At 34.5% G+C, this 15,680-nt stretch overlaps 1 protein-coding gene and 1 long non-coding RNA gene across 2 annotated transcripts; both read right to left on the reverse strand.

Moving 5' to 3' along the window:
• Positions 1–4,376: 4,376 nt before the first annotated feature.
• Positions 4,377–5,899, reverse strand: LOC136978793 (uncharacterized). The gene is made up of 3 exons (XR_010881288.1): positions 5,735–5,899; positions 5,202–5,344; positions 4,377–4,794 (listed from the first exon to the last, which is right to left on the reverse strand). It is a non-coding gene; the product is annotated as an uncharacterized lncRNA (long non-coding RNA).
• A 258-nt stretch (positions 5,900–6,157) lies between these two features.
• LOC136978796 (uncharacterized) lies at positions 6,158–13,774 on the reverse strand. The gene is made up of 4 exons (XM_067274616.1): positions 13,625–13,774; positions 9,851–9,882; positions 6,971–8,805; positions 6,158–6,327 (listed from the first exon to the last, which is right to left on the reverse strand). The coding sequence occupies exons 1-4, from the start codon at positions 13,772–13,774 to the stop codon at positions 6,158–6,160; spliced, it is 2,187 nt and encodes a 728-aa protein (XP_067130717.1).
• Positions 13,775–15,680: the final 1,906 nt, after the last annotated feature.

Raw genomic sequence — 15,680 nt, forward strand, 5'->3', positions numbered from 1 at the left:
GTCAACTAGAATAGCCAAGGGCTTAAAAATAAACTCCACTAATCGACTCTTTTTACTCCAAGCATGAACCCGATATCTTCGCTATAACAGAATCTTGGATAACTTCTGAACTGATTTATAAGTCAAATTTTTTTGATAAATTTACATTTGAATCAGTAATGGCACATAAACCAATAGGCCCAGGTCGTCCAAGAGGTAGTCTCTGTATATTAATAAAAACATATGTTTGTAAAATAATACAAACAAAAAAATCCGACAACTACATCCTGCTTCTTATTTCAATCGACAGACCTATTCTTACAAATATAACTAATAAATTAATGACCTTGATGCTCTTTTACATCCCTCCTGATGATTTAACAAATTTAAACGAAACCTCCAAACTAATTGATATTTGGCAACATACGACTTCATACTCTATTAGAAGATTTTAATTCAAGAATTGGTGAAACAATGGACTCTAGATATGATGGACCTAATTCTTTAGTACAAAATACTCGTCAGTCGAAAGACAAACAGCTTAATAGACTGGGTAAAAAACTAATAGAAGTAATAACGGATCTTAAAATGTATATAATAAATGGACGAGTCAAACCTGATATTCCTGCAGAATACACTTGTTTAACATATGCCGTAAAATCTACTATTGATTATATAATCTGCTCGGACTTACTACTGGATTGCGGTCGGACTTCACCACAACTAGTTTTGACATCTCTGATCACCTATCTGCAATAGCAAAATTTTTCCTATTTTCGCCGAAGAAATCAGACAACTTATCAATTAAAAGTCAAAGAATAAAGTACAAAACCTCAAGATATTTAACAGAAATTGAAAATCGATTTACTGACATTCCAATAATAACGGAAAACAATAGTGAAGAAATTTATAAATTAATGACGAATATAATGAATATATACAATAATAATGAAAAACGAAACTTTCATAATAGACTGCGACAAATCATGTATGATTTTGATTGCCATAAAATGAAAATGAAAATGCAATCTAAACTTAAAATTTTCATGATACTAACTTTGATAATTACTAGAAAGTCAAACAATCCAACAACAACTTACTCAAGACAAAAAAAAATCTATGTAGGGTTTGGAATCGCCTAGGGAAGCGATTTCCGCCCTGTTTTAATATAACGAACTTTCGGGACGGAAAACCGTTAGAAACGGCCGTTAGAAACGACCGTTGAGTTTCAAGTCGACGACAGACGGACGATTGGCTGGCGGCAAATGACCGTTGGCCAGACGTTGTGGAAACATTCAAATTTGATTGGCGGACGATTCAAACGCCGGACACTATTTAAGCAGCAGATTCGGCGGGAACAGAGTTCGTATCGGGAAGATCGGATCGGATCGAATTAGGATCGTTGTTACCGAAGTTCTAACTCTCTCTCTCGTTGGACGCAACGGAAATCTGGGGAAAGTAAACCCCAGTGTTTTAGTACGAATTTGTTCCTGACTCGGAGGTGCTGTTAATTACAAGTCTGTTTGTGGAGGTCGAAAGGAGTTTCTTTCGACGAACGGTACGGGAATAGTCGGTTGTCGTTGGATTAGTGTTTGTGCATATTTAATTGTGACTCTAATCTGTATTATTTTGTACATTTATATTGTAAATATAAACTTTGTGTTTCGTCAAACCGACTGAGTGCTTATTTTGAACATTACTATCTACTTCAGGAAACTCGAATAAAACTTAGTAAAAAACAGTAAAGACAGTAATATTCTGGTCTACAATAAGAAGATTCAGTTTTAAATCAAATCTAACTGAAAAATGACCAATTATAGACTTCGATACTTGGAAAAATTTCTATCAAAGATTCCCGAAAATTCATTCAAATTTACTACCAATAATAAACACTTATGCTTATAACGAATACTTAGACTCCGATTTTACCAATCATGAACTGAATGAAGCAATACAGAAAACAAAAAGTAACTCAATCCTAGGAAATGATAATATTTCTACTAAATTTCTAAAAATGCTTCCAAATAAAGCCAGGTTAAAACTGTTAAATCTCTTTAACACCATGTACAAAGCTACCTCTTACCCACACTCTTAGAATACAATTATCCTTACTTGTATTCCCCTAGTAATTACAGACCAATAGCATTACTATCAACTTTAAGAAAATGCTTCACCTAATTACTGGCAAAAAAATTTCAACAATGGACTGAAGATACTGATCCGGAAGCCAAATTTCAACACGCTTTTACTAAAAATAAAGGAATTGAATCAGCAATATTCATATTACTAATGACACTACAACTTCATCTACTAAAAAAACATAGAAAAGTATATGCTGCTTTCTTCGATATACAAAAAGCTTTTGATTCGATCTATATCCGACTACTAGTAAATAACTTAAAAGCCTGCGGTGCAAGTACTCGATTCTCAACTACTATAAAAAAGCTCTTCTCAAATTATAACATTAAGATCAAACAAGGCAAGACTCTTTCTCCCTCACTAATTCTTTCCCGTGGTGTTCTTCAAGGTGATCCCCTTTCGCCATATTTATTTAACTTCTATCTGCTCGGCATTGATCAACTTTTCTATAATTCAACCGATGGCATTGAAATAAACAACAGAATCTTACACTACATATTATTCGCAGATGATCTAGTAATACTAGAACCCACCGAAATTTTATTACAAAGGAAAATTAACCAGCTAAATCTTTATTTTAAATTAATTCACTAAGTAAAAAATCCGACTAAAACCAATATTAATATTTTTCGCAATAATGGCAAAATATCTGAAAAATAAACTAAAATATACCATGACAATACTCTACTATAAACAGTTAATGAAGTAAACCTTTTATTTCTATGCTCAACCCTGAAAACCTCTAATTTAAATATTCACATAAAATTATATAATTTTATTTTTAACCCAATCATTTATTATGCAAGCCCTATCTGAAGTCTGGATTACTTATATGAACTCGAGACCTCTCATATCTATTTTCTACGTAAATTGTTGCATTTAGAAAGAACAATTCCCGGTTATGCTCTCTGACATGAAACAAATCGTATCTGGTCCTTTCCTTTGCTGTTAAAACATATAATTAAATCCTAGTATAGACTCAAATTCAAAAGTGACATGAATAGACACGAAAATATGTACATGAATAGACGGTGTGGGGCCCTGTGGCCAAACAAACATAGAAAGAGTCACTTTTGGAAAAAATCTCGAATAAGCAGAGAGGAGTAAAGAGTGCTTCACACCTGGAGACAGACGATCCGAAAACGAAAGGTGCCGAAGAAGTTAGAAAAAAAAATTGTCTACAGACAGAAAACCCTGAGGACAAACGACGAATTCAAAAATGGACGAAAGGTCTACCATAAGGAAAGAGTCACGAATAAAAAGTGAGTTTCGAAGTGGTGTTCTTTCTAAAAGCACGTCACTACGTAAAACTGCGGGTATTTCTATTCCTTTCCCTTTAGCTTTTTTTCCATTTGTCTTTATTATAAGAAAGTTATTAGTATAAGCTGATCCGACTTTCGTTTGATTGTGGCGCGTGTGAGAATTATATTTATTTAGATTGTTATAAATCAAATAATTACTATCGTGTCTGAAGTAACGTCGTCCACGATTTAGTTTGTTAAATTTTTAAAAAAAATATTGTGATAGTGGCGAAAACACCAGAGGACGTCTTACCATTTTAACATGTTTGTCGCGAAGGCAGTCTCTAAAAGGGAAGGTCATCTCCGTAATTTTGGTAATTTTTGGTGGACTGCTGATTATGTGCAACGACAAAGGTTTTATGTTTGTGAATGCTCCGTATTTTTACATTTTATTATTTATTTAAATTTAGGGAGTTTCAGATTACGTCATTTATGTTTCAAAAAAAAAATTACACTCATTTACCGTATCTCGGAATCCCATAATATTTGAAACTTGAATTTAGGTGCATTAGCAGTCCATAGTTTGAAACAGACAAAAATCAGTAATTTTACCAAATTAGTAACAACTAATAATTGAGAACCTTCATGAAGTACCGAGGAAGGTTTATTTCTATTAAATTGCAAAATCCGAGCGGGTAAGTTGCGGCTAACAGCTAGTTGTTTATAGATTTCCTCTTTAAACTACGTTAATCATCAACTTTCTCACGTATCACAGTCGATCGTTATAACATATTTTTGTTATTTTCGCCGGTAGATGCATGTATTTTCCCGTCGTTACTCTGTGAAAAAGAAGAAAGTTTCTAAAACTTCTCTTTTCGTTAAAAATTCATATAAAAACAGCCTCTGGTTAATGAAAATTTTAATACTATTCATACGAATTCTGAAAATTTTAAAATAGTATAAACAATACACATACACGTAATTCATATTATTTTAAACATATATTTAAAAAGTGAATAATTATAAGCATTAAAGTAATTTATTTACTTTTAAATACTTTAATAGTTCGTATACAATATATATATATATATATTTGTCTTTCTCTGTAGGAAAAATGAAAATTTCTAAATATTCGTTATTAGTATGAAGCTAGAACAAATGAGTACATTTTAATGTGTGTCAATATAAGTACTTAAAACATCGGGTACAAACATTTCAATATAATCAATAACCTGCTTTTTATAATTTGTGCATATCAATCGGATCGAAGTCGCGTACTTATGGTTGTTAATTGGCAATTTTCGACTGGAGCTTTCTTCCTTGAACTTGAACGTAACAATTTCACAGCCAGATATTCGAGAGGCGCTTGGATAAAGATATAATAGAAAAACGATACAATCAGCGAAAGCAACAACACAAGTGCGAACAGCATCCACTGAAAAAAAAAAAAAATAATGTTAACAATACAATCTCTAAATTGTCGTTTGCTTCTTTAAATGCTGTTATTGCTTTTTTGTTGCGAAAAAATAGTTAATAAACTTGATATATGTTGAAGTATACGACTTACAAATCTGAATAACATATAATACACTGTCGTAATACTGACTTTAATTATTCTCTTACAAAGATTAAGTTAGATATTTATGACAGCTTATTTATTATTATATATTTGCTAATTGTGTTAACAGCTTTAAAAAGTTGTTCTAGTAAAACATTATTAATATAACTTATATATATATATTTTTTTTATATATTAGAATAATTTCTATAACACTAAAAATAATGTTAAGTCTGAAACTTTTACTGCTATAATTAAAAAATATACAAATAAACCTGGCATACCAAATTTAGTTCAGTAAAAGTTGTAGCCTTTCTAAGCTGAGCGTAAATATAAAGTATAATTAAAGAATGAAGCAAGTAAACCCACGCATTCAAACGATCAAAAATAGTGAAGATTTTCATAGACAAAAATCTGTTAACAACACCTGAAAATAAAAAATATGTCTGACAGAAGTAACAGTTGACATGTTTACATAATGCAGAAATAACAATGAGTTTAGAAATAGTTTTCACAATGAACTGTATTTACGTAAATAAATCAAGAAACACGACGTAGATGAATTTCGTTCAGAATAAAATGAAATGATTCATGCATATCGAAATATTATAGCCAATTGGTTCTTTTAAGCAGCAGTACAATAAATTACTTCTTCAAACGACAATTTTCGTGATTGAATTTAAAAAAGATAAATACAGTTTTGTGTATTTTTATGTTTAAAAAAATACTCTTTTAAATGTATACAACAGAGAATAAAAGAAAAACTCGAGCAAAAGAGTTATGTTTAAAAAAATATAAAGCTGTGCAATCGACGTACCTCCATATCCAGTTATACAAGCTACACATGTCCACGAAAGTCCAATTATCCACATAAACGGCGACAAAGCTACGTGAATAAAAACAAAGGATTTGTTTGGAGACACTTCAGTTATCTGTTTGTGCAATCCAAAAGTAGAATACATCAATAAAGACGAGAAAATGATCCAAAAGGTGATATGTATATTTTTGGCTTTGTTTGATTTAATCATTTGTCATGGCGTAGCATGGCCTGTATGGCTTTTGTGCCAAAAAACTCAAACTAACCAACCAATTTGCGGAATATCTAGGTTTTCTCTTTTTTTTGAGATAGTCTGTTTGAGTTTAATTTAAATTGTTTGTAGCGAAATCTTTGGTGGTCTGATCGTGCACTTGATATTCAAACTTCTTTTTTTTTGGGTCCTGGGGACTTTGCGTTTTTATCCTAAATTTTCTTGGGAACTTTTGGAGCTATGGTTGGTCTGAACGAGGGTCTAATTTTTATCTTATTGGTGTTTGTTTGTTGCCAGGGACGCGATTTGGGTTGTGGGGTTGTCGAAGATCTCTGAACTTCTTCACCTGGGTTGCTTCTTGTTTGAGTCGGTTGAAGCTTTTCTTTAAACGACAGGCTTGTAAATTCCAATAACCACCACCTTATAAGTTGCTGAGGGAATTTTTAATTAAGAAAACGAACGTTTTCGGTCTATTCAATAGACCATCATCAGGTTAGAACATACAAAAATGGAATACATCATAAATGGAACATCACGTATAAAATTAAAAAATACCAAAAAATCGTTAACATCCGAACCAATCAGAATAAAAATTAAAACGTAAATGGTACATAAGTGTAAAAATAAAACAACATACTACATTGGCTAAACATTAATTAATAACCAATAACATTAATAAAATAATTGATACATTATAAAAGAAACAACAAGTGTAAAATAAGAACTTATTCTTCGTACTCATGTACTAATATTACCTATCCTAACCGGATGGTAACTGTTCCAACTAATTAAAATTAGAATTAAAGGGCAAAAAATACCCAAACGTAAATTAACAAACACATAACAATATTAAAGTTATTAGTACACGCTAAAAATCATTTAACAGATAATAAAATATTAAGGATCTCCAAATACGAAACACATCGCAAATCATGAGCCATTTGTAAGTCTCTTAATTGCAAATTTCCAAGCTGACGGTAATCCCTCAGCGTCCCTGGCGTTAATGCATCTATTCTCGAGTCTACTCTTGTAAATTTCTATTTTTTCCGCCGTCTTTGCTAAAGTTGGAGAATGTATTTGTTTGTCGATTTCTGTATCTTCCCATCCAACGACGGATCCTTTGGCCTGGGCCATCTGGGCCAGAACAGTTGCGTTAGAACTTTTCCTTACATCATATTTATGCTCTTTGATTCTAACACCTAGGTTTTTTGTTGTAACTCCTATATACTCCTGTTTTAGTCTTAATTGCTGATTTTTATAAGGGATCCTATAGACCCCAGCTCTATCCTTTTTCTTAATCTTCCCTTTATCAGTTCTCAGAATTTTGTAGAGGTTCGGGGCTCGTTTGAAGATCAATGTTGATTTTTTAATGTCCGCTATCTCCTTCATAATGCCCCGTACATTTTTGTTGAAAGTAAACTTGGTATATCCATTAGGTCTTTGTTCAGAGGTTCTTGTGTCACTCTTTTCAAACTTCCTCACGATACCATTAATTACGCTTCTTCTGTAGCCCAAGCTCTCTGCTATTCGCATGATCCTGTCGATCTCGTTAACCCTGTCCATAACGTTATCGCAATAAGTAAAAGCCCTCCTGACTAAGGTGCGAAAGGCTGCCAATTTATAACGAAATGGATCATTTGACTGTGGCGGGATGTAGAGTGGGCTATGTGTGGGTTTAGTATACACTTTAGTGGATAGATGCCCTCTCTTAAAAGTGATATTGATGTCTAAGAAGTGTACCTCCACTGAACTTTTTTGCTCTAGTTTCAGACGTAGGCCGTCTTCGTTATCGTTAATTCTTTCTATAAAGGTACTAATTCCTCGATTACTTCTCCAAATTATAAGGATATCGTCAACATATCTCTTGTAGTAAACTATACTGTTTCTGAAGCTGTGCAGAATCTTTTCTTCAATTTTCTTAACCACTAATTCACACAGAAGCCCTGACATAGGGCTTCCCATAGGAACTCCCTTATTCTGTTTGTAAGTATGGCCTTCGAAGCCAAAGAAGGATTCACAGCATACCAGGTTAGCCATCTCCAAGACATCGTCCCTGTGGTGTAACAACTCTGGGTTTACTTTAAATAAAGATTCCATTAGCGCTTCCAAACAGGACTCAATTTTTACGGATGGGTACATACTCTCGTAATCTAATATAGTACCCACTTCCTCATCCATCAGAGTTATGTCTTGCAACTCTTTAACTACTACCGTAGGATCCTTTGCAACCAATATACTGTCTTCCAGTAGGGAGGAAAGATAACCGTGCAACCTTTTCTCTAAGAAAAACGTAGGGGCTTTAATTTTTTCCACAATTGGCCTTATTCTCTTGCCTTTTTTATGCGTTTTAGCAAAAGCAAATAGCCTTGGGACCCCAGGTCTGGGGTTACGGCACTTCTTGATAAACGGTAAAATCGTCGAGAGCTTACTTCCTTCGAGTTTCTTGAGCCTCCTATCTATATTCTCAACGATTTTATCGTTGGTCCTAACACACTCCGTCTCTTCGAGGTACTCCTCCAATGCTTTATTATAAGTCTGCCTTTTCATGATGACTATTTGTTTACTCTTATCCGCTCTTGCAGCCACCAAGTCGTTTACTTTCAGCCAACGTTTAGTGTAACGGATGTCTCTGTCTTCACTCCCTCCTCTTCTCCACTTTTCGTGATTATTAATAATTGTTTTCCAACGTAGATAATCTTTCTCTATCGGATCTAAGCCAACTAATCCTCTTTCGATCTCTTGGATGGAGGTTTCCCAACTCGCTGCGTTCTCGGGGACGAAGTTCGGGCCGTTACTCAGTACCTCCTTCACTCTTTCCGGAACTTGAACCTGGTCCCATACAACATTTGTAGTAATGTTCCTGGTAATGTAAACATATGTAGTAAAGTAATGTAAACATATGTAGTAAAGGCTTGTAAATTACACTCTAAATGTGTTTTTCTGACTCGGAGAAGGTGCAGCCGGGACCATTCAGCCCCGACTACCGTCCTTTTTGATGGAGAGCCGGACAAATTTTGCTTTTAACCCAGTGTAAACCGTTGACCCAAAATTATTCTGGCGGATGATCTCTTAGTTGTTCTCACGATGTACGATCGGGGATCTGTCAATTAGGTTGGTAATGTGACAATTAAATTGTCTTGCACACCCATTCCTCGGCCACGTTGATCACCGGATAAATCACTGATTTAACGACTAGCTTGACAATTACTTTGCCAAATGGGGGGGGCGAAATCTTGGCTGAATTATAATGGCGGCCAGAGAAGGAAGGGGAAACTTCTGGTGGCGGAAGAAACGAAGATATCAGGGTTTGTAGGGGTTTGCTAAGAGCGGCGACGAGTCGCTACATGGCCTCTTGCGAATTGCAATTCAGAAGTAGGCCATTTTTAATTTCTTTAGAGTCGGTAATACAGACTCTTTACCAACTCTAAGTTTTGTTAGATCGATGTTGGATGTGACGTTATCCATTACCTCTTGTAAAGATTTAGATTCGTCATTATTATAAACAAAAACTACTTTATTGTTAAGAGGGGGGATGTAGTTTAAGAGCCTCCGCGTACGATTTAGGGGGGGAAGAAGAAGCGGGTTTAGATTCGGTCTCGCCAACCGAAGCCACCCCCCAACGAAGATGATTTGGATTTTAGCAGACGATTACAACTGTCTTTAAGATCTTTATGCATCTTTTTGGCTTTGTCCAAACTTTCTAGAATTTTATTTTTCAAGTCTGTTCTTAAATTTCGGCTCTCTTCCAAGGCCGTAAGAGCCAGCCTAATCACGCCTTCAAATGTTTTGTCGGCTTGCGTGTTAGCGGTAGACATTATTAATCGAAAATCGCAAATTAAACAATTAATTTAAACTAAATGGCCGCCGCACTTACAGCTAGAAAAATACCTTAAAACAGAACTCACCAAGGAAGACCTATTTGCTTAGAATCCCAAAACTGAAAGAATAAAAGTGAGTAATTAGTAAAAGAAATTGGAGACCAGGCTGAAACAGGCCCAAAGAGACCCGAAACAGCCCCAATAAACTTTTACCAAGTGAGCCCTCCTCCGAGGGATTTAAAAGCCGAAAGAGTTAATTAATTTTTAACATTAAATGTATGTATGTTACAGTTAAAAAAAAAACCATTTTCTTTTCATTAATTTGCGTTGTGAATAATGTATTTGAGCAATTACTTAAGCGGCTTAATGATTAATTGGGAAGAACGAAGTGGGTTTTACAGGTAGTGGCAAGAATGCACGAGCAAAGTCCAATGCATTGGGGGATAATTAGACCCTCCACGAAGGAAAGTTGAAAGGCTGAGAGGCACAGTGACATGTTAACACCTGTGCGTTCCGAGAAATAGCCATATGCGGGCTATAAATGCGGTAATTAGGCTGACGAGACTGGGTGGGAGGAACAGTGTTCGCAAGACGGAGATTAGAATTTTTAAGTTATTAAAACATGCAAGTAGTAATGTGCGGGGTTGGTAGAATATTAATTTATCGGCGGCTTTCTCGGGGACAGACGGAGGGGGTGGCGAGGTGGATAAACTGCAACGTCGAGCAAGAAACAGTCAAATTAAGTCTGTTTTAGAATCTATGAATGAAGGTGTTAAAAGGGAAGAGCTTAGGCCTTTGCGCAAGCAACGCGTTGATAAAGAGATCGATGGAGAGCGCTTGGCAGGGCGAAAGGCGCGGGGGTCGAGCAACAGCGGAGCTGAACGACCCGGGGACACCGGGACGCTAAAAGAACCCTTGAAGTAGCTTCTGTGAGATTTTATATTAATAGACAGGTTGCCTAGAAAGATGTGTCAGATTAAAATTAGATATGTACTAGTATACAAAATTAAACTATTTTCTTGCCCAGGGCGAAGTCTTCCATTGTTATTGATGGGTGCAAGATAAAAGCCATGGATTGCATCAAATATCTTGGCATAGCCACTAGTTCAGGAGCTAACCTGCATCAAGCACATTCACAACACATGACAGTTTATTGGCAGCCAGTTTATTCATTAAGGACCATCTCTAGGAACACTTGGGGTCTGAACTCAAGGGCCACTAGGATTATTTATACCAGTGTTATTGTTCCAATTCTAATCTATGGGTGTAAGATCTGGGGAGGTGTGACCAGAAAGATGCACAACAAGAGAAAGATTTACTCTGCTAAGCAGGTTGCATTCCATCCACCCAATTGTAAGGTTTAATTTTAAATTATCACTTTCTTGTTTTACAAACTTATAAATTTCCACCGCCATCTGTCTGCTGCGACTGTTCTTCCTTAATGTTGAGAACAGATGTAGACAGATAAAATCGATACAAGATTTGGAAAGCTTAGGCGAAGGAAGCACAATTAACGATATAGAATATTCAGTATGAACTGGTAGTCGTGTTACTTTAATTCAAAATTTTCTCACAGAGTTAGACAGATGATTGGCATCAATCTATTCTTAACAGGAAAAGTGTGATGTACAGGAGCAAGACACAACTAAAATCAAGAGCATTCTTACGAAGAATTGCAGTTTGGCATTGTAACAATGTCACAATAAATAATTGCTTGTAATAATATGTAAATCTCCATTTCCTTAACTAGTTGTTTGCGGAGTACTGCTATCGGAGTAACTGGTTTTTGTTAAACTGTTGCAGAGTACTTAAGTTGGGGTAAGTGTCAATTATTTTTTGTAATTAACTAGTTGGTCGCAATTTAAGCACTGATTGGCTTTTATCTACATAGACTAAGTCTGTTTCAATGAATAAGATATTTGTTACCACCCTGTATTTTTAAATTTACGCACAAAACTCCTCCTTTTCGTGTTAAGTCTATGGGAGACCCTTCTTTCGTTTATTGGACAATAAAATATTTGTTCGCAAACCTGTTGAGCTGTAATTGGTATATTATAGCTAATTGACTATCCTTTAACAAATAAGCATTGATTTGGGTTTGTGGGGTGCGAACTTTCTTGGAAAAAGTTATTTTTTTCGGAGCTACACTGTCAACTACAAACGTAAACAATCAATCATAAATCATTATTGTCATTTAATTTTTACTTTGAGTTTAATAAAATCATACATATATTTATCCTATTTAACGAATAATAGTGTTTTAGGACAATTCAGTTGTAAATGTTTCTAAAAAACGAAGTACTTTCGGTTAGGACCACGCCCCCAGCAGAATGGCACTTGACCTAGATTTTGAAGCAATCACCCCCTGCAAGACGACTTTCGTTATAAACTATAAGTTGTATTATCGCTTAACATTAATTTAGAATGCTGCAGTTTTTTTTATTTGAAAGAATATAGACATATCTAAGTAAGATATATTACAGTAATCGGATGTTTAAAAAAAATTTTTTTTGGTTATTTTTAATTTGAAATTTACATAAGTAGCTATACTTTTTTTTACTTTATAAGAGATGATGTAGAAACAATCGTTTATAAAATCGCCATATAAAGTTGTTTGCTAATTTCTACGTTGATTGAAAGAAAATATAAAAAAATAACTCAAAGTAAAAATACAGTATTTTTATGTTTTTACCAAAAGTTATTTTTTAGTTTCTTACAGAAATATGTACAGATAACAATAGAAATAGTAGATTAGTTTGTTGTGCTTTATTTTTATTTTTAAAAAACATTTATAGTAATTTATTATTTTTTATTTTTTTATTTTCAAATAATGGAGAGAGATAAGATGATAAAAAATATATACAAAAATACAAAAAATTTTAACAAATATTTACAAATTTGTAAAATTACAGTAATTGCTATCACACAAAGTTTAGCATAGTATGATAAATTTCAAAACAATTCACAGGGCACAAAAAACCATTGCACTGCTTACAAAAGTATTTTACTTGCGTCCTTTTTTTCACAGAACACACAACACAATCGTTTCTTCTATTTCTGTTTTTTATAATTTCAGTTTTTCCAATGAAGTGGCGTTTAGTTAGTCAGCTAGGAGAAGATAGGCTGCACCTCCTGATGATGTTGGGAGTGACTCTGCTTTTTCCATATTTTGTGAAAATGTTATTTATTAATTTTATTTTGAAATTTTTTAAAGTTAATTTACCATTTAATTTTTTATGGATAATGTGTGCATTGAGTACACATAAATCCAGAAATCTCAAATATATTTTTCTATAATACTTTCTAAGACGAGTTTGTGTACTGGGGGTAGTTGATGTAACTTGATTCATTAGATCTACACCTCCCATGTGATATTTGTACTCAATGCACACAGTCGGTTTTTGTTTATCAGTCTTTTTTTTTGTTTTTATACCGTTTTTCTCCGAAAATAAGACACTATTTTACTTTCTTTTTTGGTCCAAAATATGCGCTAGGGCTTATTTTTGGGGAGGGCAAAAATAAAAGTATATTTATATATTTTTATTTAATATTTATTTTACACAGAATACAGAAATTTAAATTTATTCAATTACAGTCATGTCATCTTTTTCTGGAACATCGTCATAAATAAAATTCTGAATTATATTCTGATTTTCTTTTAAATTCATTTTTTGTTGAATCATTGGTTTGAATCTCATGTCTTGTGATATAGCTATCGTTAAATGAATACTTCTTGTCTAAGTAGCCTGTTCGTAGTGCATTGGAAACATCACTATCAGTTATTTTGTTCCATGAATTTTTTACCCAATTCACAACTTCTTGTAAGGCTGGTTTTACAAAATTACCTCAATGATTTCTCACCATTCTGTTTTCAATATATTCATTGATTTCCATTTGCAAATGATCTTTGAATGTCTTGTTTATTGCAATGTCAAGTGTCTGGAGGTAACCAGTCATTCCTGCTGGAATCATTATTTGATCAATCTTCCTCTCAGCAAGAAAGTTTTTCATGTCTTCAGCGCGGTGAGTACTGGCTGAATCTCAAACTAGTAAATTTCTATTTTGACCCCTCAACAGTGGCGGCAGCATAAAATCAACCCACTTTCTTATAACTGCTTGGGTGCACCAGGCTTTTTCACTTTCAATGACTTAAATTCCTGAAACACGTTGAATCTGGTTTTTTTCACCTATAGTGATTAAAAATGGCGATACTTTCTTGCCATCTAGACGAATCACCAAAATACAGGTAACACGTGCACTATCGTAACGGTAGAAGGAACGTAAATTGACGAAGAAGCCTTGTGGTGAACTGTTGTTTGAGCTCCTTGGCCTAGGAATACCGCGATCTCATCCATAGCAATCATGTTGGGGAGTTGGTATTTCGAAAAATTGATGCCATCAACAAAAAGCTTAAACGCAAGTGCACGCTTAACAACTTCATTGTCTTTCAGCTTAAACAATGTTGTTGATTTCCTTAGAGACAGTTCATAACGTTTAAGGAAGTTGTTTAACCAGTGTGACGATGCTTTAAATTCTTCTGTGGATATATCAAATTCAATTGCTGTTTCAAGGGCAAATTTTTGAATATCAGCCCTGCGCACAACCAAAGCCATTGCTCTCCTGCCTGCAATCCATTCCCAGATGCAATCTTCCAACTCAGAAAATAACGGCTGCCGACCTGATCCAACTCTGCGTTTTTTTTCATTTCCTTGGTCCACCAGTTGACACAGGTAATCATAGTCTGCACGCCATTTACGAACCATACAGAGATCCAGCATCTTCTCTTTACAGAATGCTACAAGATTTACACCCCTGGAGTCTTCCACGATTCCTTTTTTGCACTCGACGGAATAGCTCTTTTGTTTTGTACTCATTTTAACTGGGGTTAAAAATTATTCACTTTATTTTTAAATAAAATTACGTATGAGGAAATAATCAGACTTACAAGACTGAAATGAATGAACGTTGTATACCTGCACTGTCACTCAATGTAGACTGCTGCCTTATGTTGTATTTTTAACCCAGGTGAGGTAGCAAAGGTCAACAACCTATAGAGGTCGCTGCGGGTCACCATGACCCCAAACAGCAATTATCTTTTAACGCGTTCTGAAAAACTGAGTAACGTTGATATGTTCCGATAATAACAATAAATTTAGGAAGCTACTGTGAGTCACATCGGTAAAACTTAATTATTAACGATTCAGTCGATCATTAAATAGGGGGTGCGGGTCAGAATGGGTCATGCGATTCCTCCCGGGTTAAGATAAATTCCAAGAATTAATTTGAAACGAACTGTAGAGGTAAACAATTAATCTCTCGGAATATTTTGTTTCAAACATTTCTTTGAAATACGAGTATTAGGAAAGCTAAACATATTATTACTTATAGTTAATAAATTAACAGCATTTTTTAACGAATTCTTTTTGTCACATTATTTTAACTAGGGATTATTTATGGGGGATGTCTTACTTTACAAAAAGTTCTGAAAATCACGATAGGGCTTATTTTCGGAGGATGTCTTATTTTCGGAAAAAGACGGTAGTATCGTCATATGTTGAGCTCCTTATATGGACATCTTTCGTGTCTTTCCACTTCAACATCTTTAGTTTCTTTTTTTACGTGACTGATGTTTTTCCTTTTTTCAATTTACTTTGTATTACGCCCCTCGGCAACTCTTTCCTTGTTTTTCTTACAGTACCAGTAACGTCAGTTTTATGACGTACCAAATACTCGAATAAGCACACACTACTATAATAATTGTCCACTCCCAAATGATAACCTTTATCTAATAAATCTTCCATAAGGGAGAGGACAATATTCGTTGAGTGACATTTTTTTTTGACAGATCGACATCAGTCAGATTTATGGGAAATTGTGTTCCCTTCCCTGTGTACATTGCAAAATTATAAACGTATCC

Source organism: Centruroides vittatus, unplaced genomic scaffold, assembly GCF_030686945.1.
Source record: "Centruroides vittatus isolate TY-2023 unplaced genomic scaffold, ASM3068694v2 contig_55, whole genome shotgun sequence".
In the NCBI taxonomy this organism is placed as follows: Eukaryota; Metazoa; Arthropoda; class Arachnida; order Scorpiones; family Buthidae; genus Centruroides; species Centruroides vittatus.